Raw genomic sequence first — 18904 nt, 5'->3', positions numbered from 1 at the left:
TTATATAAGATGTAATTTAGAAATATTAGCAGCAGTCTTAGTGTAATAAGAGATAAATAAGGTCACAAGAAGTTAAGATTTGTATTAAGAAGTTGTATTTTGAAATTATTTTGATATTTTGATGATGAATAAAAGTTAGTTAAGATTATAAGAAGTTAAGTTTTGTATTATGAAGTAAAAAGTTTTGTATTAAGAAGTAAAATAACTTTGTAATTTTGATGTTATATGAAATAAGATTTTATGGAAATTATGAATTTAAGTGAGGAATAAGATAGATAGAAAGTTACTAAAGTAGATTGGAATTGAAAGCAGTGGAGAGAACGGGGGAAGTCCCCCTAATTAGATTGAAACAAGATTATAATTAAATTAAAGAAGTATTGATGTGTTCCGGTGTAGGTGTTAGGTATGTATGTAGGTATGTATTTTCTTTCTTTTCTTTCTGTTTTGTTTCTGTCTTTGTATTTGTTGTTCTTTTTTATGATGTGGTATATTTGTTTATGTTTGTTTTGGAAAATAATAAATTCTTGGGGGGGGGGGAAGTTCGCAACAAGGAGCATCTACTTCCGGGTTAGCGGAGCTCGTTACCTGAAGCATTCGTAAGGAGGACGGTACCTAACACGAGGTTCCACTGTACTGCTGTCCTACAAAGACTAGTTTAGGGCTCCTTCAAGAGTATCAAGAATATCACAACTGAGCATGAAAAACCCTGAAGTAACATACAAAGACAACTCAGTATGTTGTGGATTCTGTAATGGAAAAAGCATTCTTGACTTTAAAAGGAAACATTTTTGCAAGTGATTTTCTTCAACTTCCCCCTGGCAGCTAACATTGACACTGTGGTCAATAACACCAGCAGCATAGTATTGAATTCCTCATCCATTACTAGTATGCCTTTCATTGTCCCTAGAAAAGTGTCTGAAACATATGTATATTTTAACCCAGAGAATTCCCAGAGCAACTCATTTACAAAACCAGTTAAAATTCGCAAGCAATAAAATCTGTTTAGAACACTATAACAAAATAAGACATAATGCAAGAACTGCAAACATCATGACCAGGAAAGCAGTTTTTCCTGTGCTAAGTAAACCTTCACCAAGGACAAAATCAAAAGTCAGGACAGCACTACTAAAATGGCCATATCTCCAGTCCCCATCTCTCTTACCTATGGTATCCAGAGAAGAGCCTCCAAAACAGATCTTAATGCATGGGGAGGCTGAGGGCGGCGGGAATGGTACTTAAGATATCCAGGCCTCAGGCCCCTTGGGCTTTAAAAGTTAAAATCACCAATCATTCTTGGAAACAGACCACTGACAAACTGTCCTGCATTAACTCAGTATCACCCTTTACTGCCTGCCTAACAGCTGGATCTAGAACATCTTGTTTTCTGATGATTCAGCGAATGAAGACTACTGTCCTATAATATGCATATGCTTCAGACTAGAAACTAATGTTAAGAATAAAGATGAAGAAAAATGCCTATCAAATTAAAATAAAATGAACATTTATTTTTTAAAAATATATATTGTAAAGTTGTGCAAAGAAAGACCTATTCTGGTTACAAACTTGTAAAATAAGACAGTCTTATCTTAGTTACACAATATACCAAAATTATCACCTTAAGTTATATAAATAACAAGTCCAAATTCTCTATATGATCATTTGCTCTGCAAAAAGTCTACTTTAAAAACTTCATCATTTGTTCATGTTACTCACCTCTTAGTTCAGTTGCAGAGAGAGGACAGAAGTAACTCGTAAAACCTCTATACGATACTGCACAGACATTTAATCAGTATGCAGCAGGGAAACTTGTATTTATGCTTGAGAACCAGAATGAAATGCACACTCAATTGGTTTTACACAGAAGGCAGAAAAACAAATTATAGGTCACAACTATCACAGAATCTTAGAGTTGGAAGGTACACCAAGGGTCATCTAGTCCAGTGTTTTTCAACCACTGTTCCGCGGCACACTAGTGTGCCGCGAGATGTTGCCTGGTGTGCCGTGGGAAAAATTGAAAAATTCAAGAGAATTACTTTATATATAGTCAATATAGGCACAGAGTTAAATTTTTTAACATTTTCTAATGGTGGTGTGCCTCGTGATTTTTTTCATGAAACAAGTGTGCCTTTGCCCAAAAAAGGTTGAAAAACACTGATCTAGTCCAACCCCCTGCAATGCAGGAATCTCAGCTAAAGCACCCATGACAGATGGCCATCCAACCTGTTTTAAAACCTCAAGGAAGGAGAGTGCACCACCTCTTGTGAGAGTCTGTTCCAATGATGAACAGTTCTTAGTGTCAGAAAGTTTTTCAGAATGTTTAGTCATAATCTCATTTCATGCAACTTGAAGCCATTGGTTCGAGTCCTACCTTCCAGAGCAGGAGAAAACAAGCATGCTCCCCCCTTTATGTGACAGCCCTTAAGCTATTTGAACATGGCTATCATATATCCTCTCAGTCTCCTTTTTCAGGCTAAACATACCCAGCTCCTTCAAGCACCCCTCATAAGGTTTAGTTCCCAGACCCGTGATCATCTTGGTTGCCCTCATCAGCACACGTTCCAGCTTGTCAACACCCTTCTTAAACTGTGGTGCCCAGAACTGGATACAGTATTCCAAATGTGGTCTGACTAAGGCAGAACACAGTGGTACTATTACTCCCCTTGATCTGGACACTATACTTCTGTTGATGCAGCACAAAACAGCATTAGCTTTTCTTTTCTTTCTTTTTTTGCTGCCGCATCACACTGTTGACTCATGTTAAGCTGTGGTCCACCAAGACCTCTAGATCCTTTTCACATGTACTGCTAGTAAGCCAGGTGTCCCCCATCTTGTATTTATGCATCTGGTTCTTCCTGCCTAAGTGCAGAACCTTACATCTGTCCCTACTGAAATTCATTTTGTTAGCTTGTGCTCAGTTCTCCAATCTGTTAAGGTCATTTTGAATTCTGATTCTGTCTTCTGCTGCTTTAGCTACCCTTCCAAGTTTAGTGTCATCTGCAAATCTGATAAGCATCCCCTCAATTCCTTCATCCAAGTCATTTATAAAGACGTTGAACAACAACAGGCCCAGGACAGAACCCTGCGGCACCCCACTTCTCACTTTTTCCAGGATGACAAGGAACCGTTTTGGGTTTGGTCAGTCAACCAGCTATAAATCCACCTAACAATTACCTTGTTCAACCCACATTTTACCATCTTTCTCACGAGAATATCATGGGGGACTTTTTCAAAAGCCTTACTGAAATCAAGATACACTATGTCCACAGCATTTCTCTGATCCACCAAGTTTGTAATTCCATCAAAAAATGGTAATACCAATGGTGTTACCCCCGCCCAGCAGTCCAAATAGTCTTTAAACACACACAGAGAGAGATTTTCCTAGTAAGTAAAAACAAACTAGCCAACTTAAGAAATTGGCTTCTACATACGATTCATAGACCCAAAGGGTCTTTTCTAGATGCTGTTTGTCAAAAACTGCTGTTTGGAAGTTGTACCACAAAAGTCTACCGAACTTAAGATTCTTCAATATTGACAATGTATAACATAATTAATTTACAATTATGACAAATACAATGGAAAAAGTAAAAATCCATATTAAAAGCAGGTGAAACAAAAACAAAAACAAGAACAAAAAACCTATCAAAAATGAGAACCAGGAATTCAAAAGGCCCAAAAAGTACATAGTGCTATAGAGTTGGTATAGTACACTGGGTAAGAGACAAAGGTTGGAAACCAATATTGTGCCAGCAAAATGTTGGTTGGGGGGTTGCAGACGGCTGCAGGGTGAAGAAGTTTGTCCGAGCTGAAGTCCATTCTGGAAGCAGGACACAATTACATAGCTCCCTTAGCTATGAATTAATCTTTGGATCAAATTTTTTTTTTTTTTAAACAGAATTTATTGACATTTTCACAAAATAACACAAACCCAACCCCCACACCTACAAATATCAAAACAAATACAAATACACATAATGTCAGGATTCTTCTTCTTATCTGTATACCTTACTAAAAAAAAAAATTTCTAGTTCCAAATCTTGACGTTTGACTTCCCCCGCCTATACACCTTCGGTTTTAAAACAGTACACTATTTCCTTAACAACTTTTCTCTATAAAAATTTAACTTTACTTAAAAAAGAAAAAACACCTTTGTCTTAATCATTGCGTTATAACCTAAAACTTAACCAAATATTCTTACAGCTAAACTTATTTCTTCTATCATTTATCATGCTGCTTTAACCTAAATTCAATATCTCCTTACTTATTTAAAATAGACTTATGATTAACAAACTTCACACTCCGATTTCGGATGCCATGGCAGACCATCTATATTACACATTAATTGGTTCAACCCACTCCCCTTCTGTCCATTATCTTCTCCTGTCCTTCACCAGAACCGGATCTCCTATTATATTCTTCTGAATGTCCACAGATCCAGGTTGCAACCACCACAAACCCTGCATCGAGCTCCAAGATGTTCATCCTCTCCATTCTGAGTTTCTCCGTGCCTTTGTGCCATGCTTCTTCTTCTTGTAGAAATCTTGATTCTATGTCCCTCGGCCCCGAGCTGCCACCTCGGAGTCTGGATATTAAAAATCTTTCCGTTCCAGGGCTGCTGCCACCCCCTGAAATCGGCCCCTGTTCCATTCGGATTTGCTCAGCCATCTCCAACCATCCTTCCAACACATCTTCCAGCTCTTTGCAAAAGTCTGTTTCCATTGAATAAAACTTTCGAAAAGCCTCCTCTGTGGACAACAAATTCTTTCCATTTATAATCGCACTCAAGGCTCTTAATTTTCGATCAAGCAGTTCCAGTTGAAAGACAGTAAGCTTTTCCTCCTCCTCCCAGTCCTTCAGTGCCAACATAAGCGCAAAGTCCAACATCTTCGGGGGGAGGTGGGTATCAAGTTACGTTTCCTGTCTTTTCCTTCCTTTGTCTCAATTTTTTCCTACGCAAGTCCAAATCGCCGCCATTTCTTCCGATGCCAGAGTATAAAGACCAAAACTTCAAATGGAGATATTTTTTCCTCAGTTAACCCCCAAAAGGAGATCTCAACAGACTCAGCTTTCAAATTCTAAATGCTTTCTATTGATTGTTGTAGCAGCAGTCACTTAAAGAGTTAATTTCTTTCACCACCCGAAGGGAGAGAGGCGGGCTGCCTTTCTTCTTAATCCCAGAGCTTTCCCGGAATACAAAGAGTCAGTCAATTACTCACAGCTTCTGGTTTCTTAGCAACTCCTTAATGACAGGTAGAACAGAGACGCTCATCACGGACTTTGCCGCCGCATGTAAACATCCCGGTTGGGGCATGTCCCCTAAAGCCCGGCTCCGTGGTCCCTTCACCCCCACTCCCCCTTTACAGGGGGCGCGGGGGAAGGGTTCGGAGCACAACGGGCACAGCCGGGGAGCCCAGGGCACGGGACGCTCTTCCCGCGCCCCAACCGAAGCCCCGCTATGCGGCTGCAGGGCTCCTGACCCCCGGGATGAACTGGGTGCTTCGCAGCCGAAGCAGCCCACGACCATCCATAATGGCGCCAGCCGCCGGAAGTCAATCTTTGGATCAAATTTTGCCTCTGCCATTACCTTTAGGCAAGTCACTCTCTCTCCATCTCAGACCCTTACCTGCAAGCTTGGGATGATACTAACTTATGTTATAGGATAAATAAAGTAAGTGGAGTGTTGTCAACATTATGTAACTGGTTTAATTAAAGGTTTGATCCTTTCTTTTGCTGCTCCCTTAATGTTGTTCTGTGATTTATAATGTTTTTTAAAACTGTAAATAGCTTTGAAGTCACTTGTGACATAAAGTGGTATATAAGCATATTAATAATAATAATAATAATAATAATAATAATAATAATAATAATAATAATAATAATAACAATAATAATAATAATAATAGGCTACTGTTAAAGTGCACAAAATCTGAACACCATAATATCTTTGATTATAACCAAAACTGAATCTTCTTATTTGGCAACTGATATAGGATCCAACTTAGGAGAATCCTTTATTTATAAAACTCTTTCCTTGTTTTTGCATAACACTAAACAAACATAATATCTGAACACAGTAAGATCATTCAATACAACAACAACAGCTTGGATCCTAAATAGCCTAATGTTAAGTTAATTGAAGGAGGCTGCTGAGGGAGGGGGAAATTGTCCAAAATCAGGCAGACTTCTGATTTGGAGTATTGCTCCTAACCATCCCTCTTCAGCCCCAGCCACCATTACCAAGATGGCTGCCCAAGGTTGGATTTGGGGTAGGACAGAACAGACAGGAAAATATGCTTCTGTAAAGTTGCGTTAATTAACTTATATTATGATCCAAACTATTTTCATACCGATTATGTTTGTGCACACATTCAAAACCAGATCTATGATGCACAAAAGAAGTCCTGTACACTACAACTCTTTCCTTATTATCTCAAAACCATCCGATTCTGTATTTTGAGAGGGTTCTGTTTATTGGATTGAGTGTCCCAACTGCATTGCAAGTATTATGTGAAATATAAATCCTATTAATACTGTGCCTGTAACACAGACTACTAGTACATCCCCCCCGTCACATACCTCTACTATTTTTAAAAATTACAATTTACTTATTATCCTAAAAAGCTGAGTGCCTTCTCACTCCACTAGCTGAACATAAGAGCACAGCAGCATATTTGTTTTGAAGTTCTGAATACGAGCAATGAACTTTGTTTTTATTTTATTTTTATTTTTTTAAACAGAATTTATTAACATTTTCATAATATAACACAAACCCAACCCCACACCTACAAATACAAAAACAAATACAAATACACATAAAGTCAGGATTCTTCTTCTTATTTGTAACCTTACAAAGAAAAAAAAAATTCTAGTTCTGAATCTTGACGCTTGACTTCCCCCGCCTTTTCACCTTCGGTTTTAATTCAATATACTATTTCCTTAACAACTTTTCTCTGTAAAAAATTTAACTTTACTTAAAAAAAAAAAGAAAACATACTTATCTCAATCTTTGCATTATACCTTAAATCGTAACCAAATATTCTTATAGCTAAACTTATTTCTTCTGTCCTTTATCATGCTGCTTTTAACTTAAAATTCAATATCTCCTTACTTATTTAAAATAAACTTATCATTAACAGACTTCACACTCCGACTTCGGATACCATGGCAGACCATTTAGATTATACATTTAATTCTTCAACCCACTCCCCCTCTGTCCATTGTCTTTTCCTGTCTTTCTCCAGCGCCAAATCTCCCATTGTCTTCCTCCAAGTGTCCACAGATCCAGGCTGCATCCACAGCAAACCCCGCATCGAGCCTCAGGGCGTTTCTCATCTGCATTCTGGGCTCCTCCGTTTCTTTTGCTTCTTCTTCTTGTAAAAATTCTGAATCCATGTCCCTTGCCCCCGAGCTGCCACCTCGGGGTCTGGATATTGTAAATTTTCCCATTTCCAGTTGCTTTTCCCGGATTTGCCCAGCCATCTCAGACCATCTTTCAAACGCCCCTCCCAGCTCTTTGCCAAGGCATGATTCCATTGTGTAGAACTTTTGGAAAGCCTCCTCTGTGGAAAGTAGATCTTTTTTATGAATAATTCCACTCAAGGCTTGTAGTTTCCGATCAAGCAGTTCCATCTGCAAAATAGTGAGCTTTTCCTCATCCTTTAAATATGAGTTCGATGCCAGTGTGAGCGCGAAGTCCAGCATTTTAAGAGAGAGGGTGAGTGTCAGATTTCAGTTCCTGTCTCTTCCTTCCTTTGTTTCAAATTTTTCCTACGACACACCAAGTCGCCGCCATTTCTCCGAAGCAGGAGTATAAAGACCAAGACTTCAAGCAGAGATATTTTTCCCCCAATTAACCCCCGAAGGGAGATCTCAACAGACTCAGTTTTCAAATTCCAAATACTTTCTATTGATTGTTGTGGCAGCAGTCACTTAAAGAGTTAATTTCTTTCGCCAGCCGAAGGGAGGGAGGCGGGCTGCCTTTCTTCTTTCCCCCAGAGCATTCCAGGAAAACAAAGAGTCAATCAATTACTCACAGCCTCTGGGTTCTTATCAGCTCCTTAATGACAGGTAGAACTTAGACGCTCATCACAGGCTTAGCCGCCGCAATTTCATCCCGGTTGGGGCATGTCCCCTATAGCCCGGCTCCGTCGTCCCTTCACCCCCACTCCCCCTTTACAGGGGGTGCGGGGGAAGGGTTCGGAGCCACAACGGGCACAGCCGGGGAGCCCAGGGAGCGGGACGCTCTTCCCGCTCCCCAACCGGAGCCCCGCTATGCGGCTGCAGGGCTCCTAACCCCCGGAATGAACTGGGTGCTTCGCAGCCGAAGCATCCCACGACCACCCATAATGGCGTCCGCAGCCGGAAGTGAACTTTGTTTTTAAAGAGCTTTTCAAGCTAAGTTTTTTCTAAGCTCCTACTGAAGCATGCATACATTGTTTAAAAAATAAAATACCAAACAGTAACTTCAACCAAAATGCAGCAGGGATTATACAGAGTGTACCTGTCTAGCAATGCACAGAGATAAAAACTAGAAAAGCAGACTTTACAAGTCTTTTCAGATAAAGCCTCCATAAATCTACTCCCCAGGTGAAATTGTCCCTGTCCTCTGGCACAGTAGGGCGCACAGCAGCAGAGAGATCCCCAGAGTTCTCTGGAAATTGCAAAGAACTGAAAGCAGCACCTTATATCAAGGTGGGCAGAAGATAGATGGGGATCTATTAACTTACCTGTGGGTGACTGGCGGTATAAGTATAAAAGCTTAATCTCCCAATTTTTAAAAATCATTTTTATTAGGTTTTTTCCTCTTATAACAATATTTGCAATCATTACATTACATTCAAATTTCGATTTCCCCCTTCCCTACTGACTTCCTTCAACTTCCGTCCCTGGTTTATTACATCTCATATTAAAATTTCTGCTATTTGTATATTCATATTGCCATACCATCAAAGGAACAATGGCCAGATAAACTGATGAACTATGCAGAGCTGGCAAAGTTAACAGATAGACTACGTGAAAAAGACAATAGTGACTTTGAAAAAGAATGGGAATGGGAACCCTTCACAACATACTTGCAGAAACAACAAAGAACATAGTCATTGGCAGAATTTAAATAAACATTTGCAATTTTATTTATAAACAACAAGTAATCTCCCATCACTTTAAACAACTGCAACAAAAAGGCACACCCTTAAATTTGTTTGCTGAAGTGAAGAAATCTTGGGCAAGGAGGAGGAGAAACTAGGAATGTATTTTTATGTGTAATGGCTCAGTTCTGCTACTAAAAACAACTTCTTTGATTGTGAATGTGCTTCGAGACACTCTGTAGCTCAGTTCTAAGTGTATTTTCCCCACCCTGCCACAAATCTGCACCTAGCTCGTTGGTGGATGTAGGGTTCTTATAAAAGCAGAGTAAATTGCCCAAGGCAAAACTCTGCCGATCCCCATCTTATGCCACCCCTTTCCTTCCACTCTTCCATACTGGAGAGCTAGAGGAGGAAAGCTTTGAAGCAGGCAGACATAATGTGTAGAATTTGTGCTGCTTCTGCTTGTCCAAAAATCCCAATATGGCAAGGGACACCCACTAAGCCTCATGCACAGGGCAAGCAGGAGGTCCCGGTTCTAGAATGTGAAGGGACCTGAAAGCACAGAGAAGGCTCCTTGTTTGTCCTCAACACTATGACAGAAACAGTGTGGGTAGGAGAAACACTTTGGAGGAGAGGCTAAAAGCACAAATCTAAACCCCCTTTCAACTAGCGTGACCTCTACATGCAAGTAACATGTACAGAGAGAGGGGTTGAGCATTAGCATCATCAGACATATGTGCCTAAAACTTTAGTAAAAATTTCTTATGCTAAATAATATGTTCTACCCATGCTCTTTACTTTCTTGTTGATATTTTCTTCAATAAAACTTTGATTCTAAATATTTATTTAGGCTTTTGTTAAGATAACAGATTAGCTATCTGGGTTACCTTTATTCCTATATACTGCCACAGTGAGCAATGGATTTATTTAAAACTTTTCTTGAGGGCCTATATGATGTGTCAACTCTTTTATTCTTAGATGGAGGTTGACTGTATGAAGTACTTGCTGATGAAGGGAGGATTTGAAAAGGCAAGTCTTTTCAAACTAAGGTATCTAAAACTATGCAGTAGGCACTTAACCACGATGAACAGCAAAAAGGAGTATGTCATTTAAAATGAGGATCTAAGAGCGTAATCCTATGCCCATTTACCTGAGTGTAAGCTCCAATGAAACCCATGGTACTTACATCTGAGTAGACATGTATAGATTAGTACTAAGACTCCAAACCTACAGTCTACATTGGATGTCTCCAATCTGATACTTTAAATGCATGAGGGAACTATGTTTTTTCAAAGCTATGTTACTTGAGTTGTAAAAATAGCATTTGTGCTGTCATTTACATGAAAGGCATTTCTCCCACCTATTAGTTAGAACTAGAAACATCTTGTATGTATTTCCATCTCTTAAATTTGTTGCACTGGGTTATCTGTAATACATGTAATTTTACAGACCCTCATGCCACCCTAGATTGTTAATGAAGCCACAAACTACAACAAGTATTTATTTTAAGAACAGTTTAGAAAGGCACATAAAGGAGTACCGGTATATCCATCTCAAAATCTGCTTGGTATGCTAGAGTCAGTTCATGAGAACCGCAAAGCTCAACTATTTATTCACTCACAGCTGCAGAGAAGTGCAAACATACTCAAGTTATTTAAACATACTGTACAATATTTTTAAAAATCTTTTGACCATATTATTTTTTCTAAAATATACCTTATTATGGGTAGTTTTGCACTGTCAACCCCCACATACTTTTTGAAATAAGCTAAAATCCACATGAAATAGTATAGTGCCATTACAGATAAGCAAACTGATCTCAAAGAATTCTGAACTCCCACACAATGCATTTCCAAAGTAGACTGTCCTTGCCTAGCAATGGGAAAAGGTATCATTACAGTAGAGGAAAAATGGTTGTGGGATTAACTACCTTTGAAGGCAACATACCTTCAAAGGCCATATTGGCTGTGAGTCTTGGGGGACCTGCTCCCTGCCTTGCAGGCCTCTTCTGCCAATCCTAGGAGGGTATGGCCCAGACTAACTGCAGTACAAATGCTGAGACACCTGAATGGACTCTTGGGTTGGGTATTGCTTAGTGGGTCTTGTTGTTGTTGTTGTTGTTGTTGTTGTTACTCAAATTGTTTTAAATGGTTTTTAACTGCTTTTTTAACTTGAATGGTTTAAATTTGGGGTTTTGTTGCTTTTAATTGAAAGACATGGGATGTGCCTGGGAAGAGATTAGCTGGGGAGAATGGGATGGGGGGCAATCACAGTGGTTCAAAATAGGGAGTGTCGGAGGCGGGGCAGGCTAGGTAAGGGGCACATGGCAGTTAGTGACTGTGCCATGTGGCAGTCCCCCTTCCAAGCATTTGTACTGCAGTTAGTCTGGGCCATACCCTCCTAGGATTGGGAGTTGTCCTATCAGTCAGTCCTTGGGTCTGCAGCTGCTGTTGCTGAATGCCAGGTCAACTGAGTAAGATCTCATGTATCCATGATTTGACTGTGGATGAGGAGGCTGATCTGGTCTGTATGACTGTGACCTACAAGGATGAGCAGAGTTGAGCTGGTCTCATGCAGCTGTGCCCACCTGGATACTCAGTGCAGCATCAGGGCAGACTTGAGGGTCAAGGAGGGGGGGGCTGCTGTGGTCTATTCCACTTGTCAGGAATGCCTAACGCCTTCTCTTCAACCAGGTGTTTGGCTGATTAACATTCTATGGCTTTTTATATGTGTTTGTGGGAAGGGGGTTATTGGTTTGGTTTTTGTTTTATTGTGTATCTGGTATTCTCATTTTTTGTTTTTCTGTTGTGAACTGACTGCCCTGGGATCTTCAGATGAAAGGCAGTATACAAATTGAATAAATAATAACCACAACAATAAAACAAAATGAGAAAAACTAAGTTAACATGCAGAGATATGCTACACTTGCATAGGAATATCATTTGAATGAATGAATACCTTGTATTGACATTGTTATTTCCTTGAAGGTGGCAGTTGCTAAAGCACTGTCACTGGTGGCTGCATGTACAGCTATGAGAGGTAGCAGCTAAGGCAAACAGCACCCTCTCTGCAAGCCCACCATAGCCTGAAGGAAGTCCTACACACTCCAAAACTGACTGTCCTGTATGAACTGGTCCTAAGGTTCAAACTGTGTGCATGTGAAATGTATGAATATTCTCTAGACTTACTTCAAATGCATTAGTTACATAAAGAATAAGGCTTAGGGCAGTGAAGTTCCAGTACAACAATTTGCTTTACCTTTTTTATATCTTAAGCTATTCTTTTTTGTCCATTAAGACATTATCTATGCTACAGAAGAGATGAAACAGATTTTGCAAAGTAGCCACCCAGAAAATGCAGGCCCCCCCAGGCTACAAAAGTGTCTGACATTTATGGGGGTTTTAATATTGAATTTAATTTATGACATTTGGGGACAAATTTCACTACTTTCTCTGAGCATAGGTTACATTTTAAATCGCTTTCAAAATGAAAGCTGAAGTTATAGTTACAGTGGTTGAGTTAGAACAAATAGTGTAACAGTCTGCAAGTAAACAAAGTAATTCTCCCGCTCACAGCTAGAAACTAAATCACTACGAGGCTAAAGGATGTAAGTGAAGATGCTTCACAATCCACAAGGGTATCAACAAGAAATTCATAACCCATCCCTGTTACCAAAACAGAACAGCTTATACAGTACTATAAACAAGCCTAGATAGGCACACTTGATTTTAAGTGTGAAAACTGTAAAATAATAGAATTGTAGATTTGTAGATTTGGAAGGGACTCCTCACGGGCAATCTGTCAAAGTGTAGAACCTTACATTTGTCCCTACTGAAATTAATTTTGTTAGTTTTGGCCCAGTTCTCCAATTTGTTATGGCAATCTTGAATCCCTATTCTGTGGCAATAGCTATCCCTCACAATTTGGTGTGGTGCTCTATTGGCATTTCACCAAAATAAGAACAAAGATACAAGACAAACAAATTGCAATACCCCCTGGGGCACGCCAACGGATACTTAGTTATAGTGGGCAATGATCAACAGTAGCAGAACTACAAATAGACAAATTTGAAGGAGTTAATTAAAGTCAATTATGTCCTTTTTACCGCCCCCACCGCCCCTCCCCAGCGACGCCCCTGCGTTTAGGGCTTTAAAGGTCAACACCAACACTTTGAATTGTGCTCGGAAACGTACTGGGAGCCAATGCAGATCTCTCAGGACCGGTGTTATGTGGTCCCGGCGGCCACTCCCAGTCACCAGTCTAGCTGCCGCATTCTGGATTAATTGCAGTTTCCGGGTCACCTTCAAAGGTAGCCCCACGTAGAGCGCATTGCAGTAGTCCAAGCGGGAGATAACCAGTGCATGCACCACTCTGGTGAGACAGTCTGCGGGCCAGTAGGGTCTCAGCCTGCATACCAGATGGAGCTGGTATACAGCTGCCCTGGACAGAGAATTGATCTGCGCCTCCATGGACAGCTGTGAGTCCAAAATGACACCTAGGCTGCGCACCTGGTCTTTCAGGGGCACGGTTACCCCATTCAGGACCAGGGAGTCCCCCACACCCACCTGCCCCCTGTCCCCCAAGAACAGTACTCTGTCTTGTCAGGATTCAACCTCAATCTGTTAGCCACCATCTATCTGGCAACCACCTCCAGACACTCACACAGGACCTTCAGTGCCTCCACTGGTTCTGATTTGAAGGAGAGGTAGAGCTGGGTATCATCTGCATACTGAAGATCTCTCCCAACAGCTTCATATAGATGTTAAAAAGCATGAGGGACAGGATGAAGTCCTGAAGCACCCCACAAGCGAGAGCCCAGGGGGGCCGAACACTCATCCCCCAACACTACTTACTGGACACAGCCCAGGAGGAAGGAGCGGAACCACTGCATAAGTGTCCCCAGCTCCTCTAGACAGTCCAAAAGGATGCCATGGCCAATGGTATCAAAGGCCACTGAGAGATCCAGCAGAACTAGGAAACAGCTTTCACCTCTGTCTCTAGCCTGGGGGCCCGTCAGAGATCATCGACCAGCGCGACCAAGGCAGTTTCAGTCCCATAATGAGACCTGAATCCCGACTGGAAGGGATCCAAATGGCCCACATTTTCCAGGCATGCCTGGAGTTGTTCAGCAACCACCCTCTCAATCACATTAGTGTGTGCTTCTCACACTAATGACATTTTCAAGAGACAAGATAACATCCATGCAGTAATACTGAGAAATTGTAAACCAAAACTATTATGAACTTAGCCACAGCTTGTAATTTGAGTCATTGTTTGTTCCCCTGCAATGTGTGCATTGGCTTGTGCATTTGACAGTGTTGTGCCTATACAGTATACTCAATATATGAATCTCACTGAATTCAATAGGATTTGGGTCACGGTAAGGAATTTTTAACTGAGGGTGGGTCATCAAGAACAGGAGTAGATACAGATGGCGCTGTGGGTTAAACCACATAGTCTAGGGCTTGCTGATCAGAAGGTCGGCGGTTCGAATCCCTGCCATGGGGTGAGCTCCCTTTGTTCGGTCCCAGCTCCTGCCCACCTAGCAGTTCGGAAGCATGTCAAAGTGCAAGTAGATAAATAGGGACCGCTCCAGCGGGAAGGTAAATGGCGTTTCTGTGCGCTCCTCTGGTTCGCCAGAAACGGCTTTGTCATGCTGGCCACTTGACCCAGAAGCTGTCGGCGGACAAACACCGGCTCCCTCGGCCTAAAGAGTGAGATGAGCGCCACAACCCTAGAGTTGGACACGACTGACCTGATGGTCAGGGGTCCCTTTACCTTTAAGGAATTTTTAACTGAGGGTGGGTCATCAAGAACAGGAGTGGACAGTAAGACTAGTTAGTGGTGGAAGCAAATGTATTTGTGCCCTGGAATGCTATATTAAGTTTTAGTGAAAATGTGGCAAGAGATTGTTTTCTCTTAAGTGGAAGCATGCACAAAGGAAGAAACTGTCATGAATACAGTATATTGCTTTCCATAAAGTTTACATTGCAACACTATCATGCACATTCTGGAAAAGCAATAGGCCACTGCTAACCTGCATTTTGATGCAATCTTGGAGGAAGCAGTCATTCATCAGCCTTCCAAAAATGAGCAGATCTATCGTAATACTCTACAAGCACTGTATCTACAAAGGCCTTTCTGCCAATTCTGCCCATTCTATCTGTAATGGGTCAAATAGTTCTGGCCTTCAGTCTAATGTGTGGAGAACAAAGCAACCCCTAAAAATGCAGATTGGCTATCCTTCATCTGGGGCTGTTTGCTGCCAAAATTGTCTGCAGTTTATCTGTTTGTAAGGAGAAGCCTGCATGGGCTGATCAGGGACAGGCGGACTTATAGACAGCATCTATGACAGGGGTTAGCAAACTTTCAGCAGGTGGCTGGTCCACTGTCCCTCAGACCTTGTGGGGGGCTGGAATATATTTTGGGGGGAGAAATGAACGAATTCCTATGCCCCACAAATAACCCAGAGATGCATTTTAAATAAAAACACACATTCTACTCATGTAAAAACACGAACCATCCGTGAGCCGGATTTAGAAGGTGATTGGGCCGCATCCAGCCCCTGGGCCTTAGTTTGGGGACCCCTGGTCTATGACCTTCTTGCCTCTTCAAGTTCAACTATTGTGAACAACAATTGTTAAAACCCATCATATTTACAGCTCAGTTCTTGACAATGTATTTGAATGGCTACTGCTGTCAACACCAAGAAATGATTAATCAAGGGAGATGACCCACAGACAAATCTGACCCTCTACAGTTGTCTGTACACAGTACACTAGTAAGATTTCATTTTTTGGCATTTAAAAATAATAATAAAAGTTTTATTAAAGCAATAAGAAAAATGTAAAACTGTGGCCAGAGTAGCACAAATATGTTGGAATTCCATATAAGTGAATTGTCAGAAATACACCATCTTTTAAATACAGATTTCCCCTAGGGCAGAAGACACCATCACAGCTTTGTAAAGAGTAGAAAAACTTAGCTCTTTAGCATCCTTCAGTGGCTATGTGGTTACACTACACTTCTAGAAACTGCCTTCTAAAATATACTGGCAGTACTTGTTTTGGCACTGCAGCCACCTGGCAGAATGGAATGCTTATGCATCACTGTCTCAAGTCTCCCTCTGCACCAAAAATCTGTCAAGACGTGAAAATATGATCCAGACAAGAGCCTTAGAATTTTTTGTATCAAATACAGAATCAAGTAATCCAAGGAGACTAAATACAATGGTTTGAATAGTGGAGAGGAAATGCAAGGCAAGCAGGTCTTCTACTCAGCAAGGAAAAAATTGCAAAGTGGGAGGGATTATTAAAATATTATTTTGGCTCCAGACATTAACAATACTGATATCACTGGAAAAAATTAAAATACTAAAATGCTGTATTCTCACAAACACCCCTGAATAATATATGTATGTATTGCTGTATAACCCCTAGTATGTGATATTATTTGCACTTCCTATATAATTCCCTGTAATTTCAAAAATGTTGAATTAGCCAACATGGAAATACAAGCCCCTTTAGTGCTAACTCCCAGGTGCAGATAAGAATTAGAAAGAAAATCAAGGAGTAAATCAAGAAAGAAAATCAAGGAGTAAATCAAGTATCTACAAGATAACAGGACTGATAGAAAGCAGAAGATGGCTGACTAGCCTCTATAATCTTAAGTATTTTGTCAAGCCACAACTTCCCAAATGCCCATGGAACTAAAAGATAGAAGTACTTCATTGCGTACATGGGCAAAGGCCAATTCACATACTATGTATTCACTATGTAATGAAATGTCCTATATAGATTACAGGCCGAGACTTCTTCAAAAATGGTTTTTTAACTTTATTAATTTATTAAGTATTTATTTAAAATGTTTGAATGTTAAACACTTCTTCCTGGTTACTTTTTTTTTAAGAAGGGAGACTATAATTTGCAATTGGTAGTACTTAATAAATATTTTTGTGTTAAATCTTCTGCAAAGGTGAAAGCGAGTACCGGTATGCAGACCTTAGGACACAAGCTTTCAGGATGCTCATCCACTTCTGACGTGTATGTCAGAATAAATAAAGCTCCCTTACAGCAAAATCCACGTGTCCTTTTGCACAAATACAGACCTACATTCACAAACATAGCATATACTAATTTGGAGACTTCCACGAAGCCACTCTCTATTTAAAAAGCAGGTAAGATGCGCTAGGACTTTCTCAGCTCTTTTAGGCCAAGAGGGGCGGAAAGCATGGATTTCAAATACGTGCCAAAGTTTGTGCAAGTATCGTTTTTGCAAATACGCGCCCCCCAGCCGAGAGCTCTTATTTGCAGTTTACACATTACACTGCCAAGGACAGAATTACGTACCGATATGAGCAATGACGGAAAACCGTCCTCTTCTTTTAAAACGGGTTTTCCTTAGTTCGGCCTGGCCGTTTCTCGCATTCCCTTCCCTCGCTCGCCCACTTACCCGGCGTGGTTAAGACGGAGGCGGAGGAAGAGGAGGGAAAGAGTGAGGAAAGAGGAATGACGACGGGACAAGACCATTTTCGCGCGTGTCACAAGGAGCGGCCGGGCGAAGGGAAATGAAGCGGACACATGGTCCGCCCCATCCCTCCGCCCTGGAGGGGTCGAAACTGAAGGGAGCTGAGGGGGCCCTCTCGGCCCACGCAGGTAAACGGAACCCGTCGGCCTAACCCTCCGTGGGGCAAACAGGGGCGTCTCCTCGGCCCCCCTGCCACACCCTCGCGAAGAAGGTCCCGGAGGCAGGAGCGGGGAGAGGGTCGGGGGCCTGGGGGACACGTCGCCAGTCACAGCAGCTGCCAGTACTCACCGGGCCCCTCTGAGTGCTAACAGTGGTCGCCATGGCACCTCCCTCAAACCGGGGTGGTCGTCCCTCCTTCCGCCGATAAAACGTCCCTCAATCCGACGCGGCAGAGTCAGCTGATTCCCCCTTCCTTATCGTCTGGCCACGCCCCCAGTCCACCGCTATCCAGCACTGCGCGTGCGCCTGGAGGATCGCACCCCGCCCCTCACCCTCAGTAGACGCCGCCGTAAGAACCGTTACGTGATCACGCGCAGGCGCAGGCCAGAGGAGGTTCCGTTCTCAAACTGCCGCCGTCGCTCCCTTCTCATCCTTTATCCTCTCATCCCCTTTTCGCCGCACACGATGGGAATCCCTGAGTCTGCTGCCGTCTAAGGCGCGTGCGCGCCCAGACGGATTTGTTTAGTTTCTGGGGCCCGTTGCCGAGGATGTGCTGAATGACAAAAACGGCTCCGCAGGTGCGGCTGAATACTTCAGAAACGTTTTGCTTTAATGGGCCGTTATTAACGTCACTAGCCCCGCCTCGCCCATTAAAAAGGCACCACCATTTCCCTCCACAGCGGACTTTAAGCTAAGGGCTTCTCGCTTCGCTGAACCCGTTGACGCAACCGCGCCCGTGCACCTCCTGATTGGCTGGCTAAGTGCGGGTGGGCGTGGCCGCATTAGTCCTAGCGGAAGGGTCGTGCGACCTTTCATCCGTCGCCGCTTGTCTTCCTGCGCGCGCAGAAAAGTGAGATGGTTGAATTCTGGCCCCTATCGCTTCAGGCTAAGTGAGGGGTATCTCCGTGTGAATATAACCCACACCCCGACACTTCCCACAACTAAAAACAGCTACAGGTAAGTAGTCGTGTTGGTCTGCCATAGTCAAAACAAAATAAAAAATTCCTTCCAGTATACCAAGAACAAACTTAGTTGGTCTCTAAGGTGCTACTAAAAAACAGCTGGCACGATTCCACCCCAAACTTCTCTCCGTCTTTTCGCAGGTCAGAGCTCGTGCTCAGGTGAGAAGTTAGGGG

General features: G+C 42.0%; 1 protein-coding gene across 3 annotated transcripts in view; it reads right to left on the bottom strand.

Annotated features, from left to right (window-relative positions):
• Positions 1 to 18440, bottom strand: part of TOLLIP (toll interacting protein) — a 39010-nt gene extending 20570 nt beyond the window's left edge. The window contains exon 1 of one of the 3 annotated variants that reach the window (XM_033155316.1): positions 17898 to 18440. In XM_033155316.1, coding sequence (XP_033011207.1) covers positions 17898 to 17930 — 33 coding nt within the window. In that variant the 5' untranslated portion in view covers positions 17931 to 18440. Of the gene's footprint in view, positions 1 to 17431; positions 17517 to 17897 lie in introns of those variants that run through there. The other 2 variants (XM_033155324.1, XM_033155331.1) reach the window with 2 other exon arrangements.
• Positions 18441 to 18904: the final 464 nt, after the last annotated feature.

The sequence above is a fragment of the Lacerta agilis genome, chromosome 1 (assembly GCF_009819535.1).
Source record: "Lacerta agilis isolate rLacAgi1 chromosome 1, rLacAgi1.pri, whole genome shotgun sequence".
Taxonomy (NCBI): domain Eukaryota; kingdom Metazoa; phylum Chordata; class Lepidosauria; order Squamata; family Lacertidae; genus Lacerta; species Lacerta agilis.
Note: the sequence above shows the minus strand (reverse complement) of the source record. Positions and strands in the feature narration are given on the sequence as shown.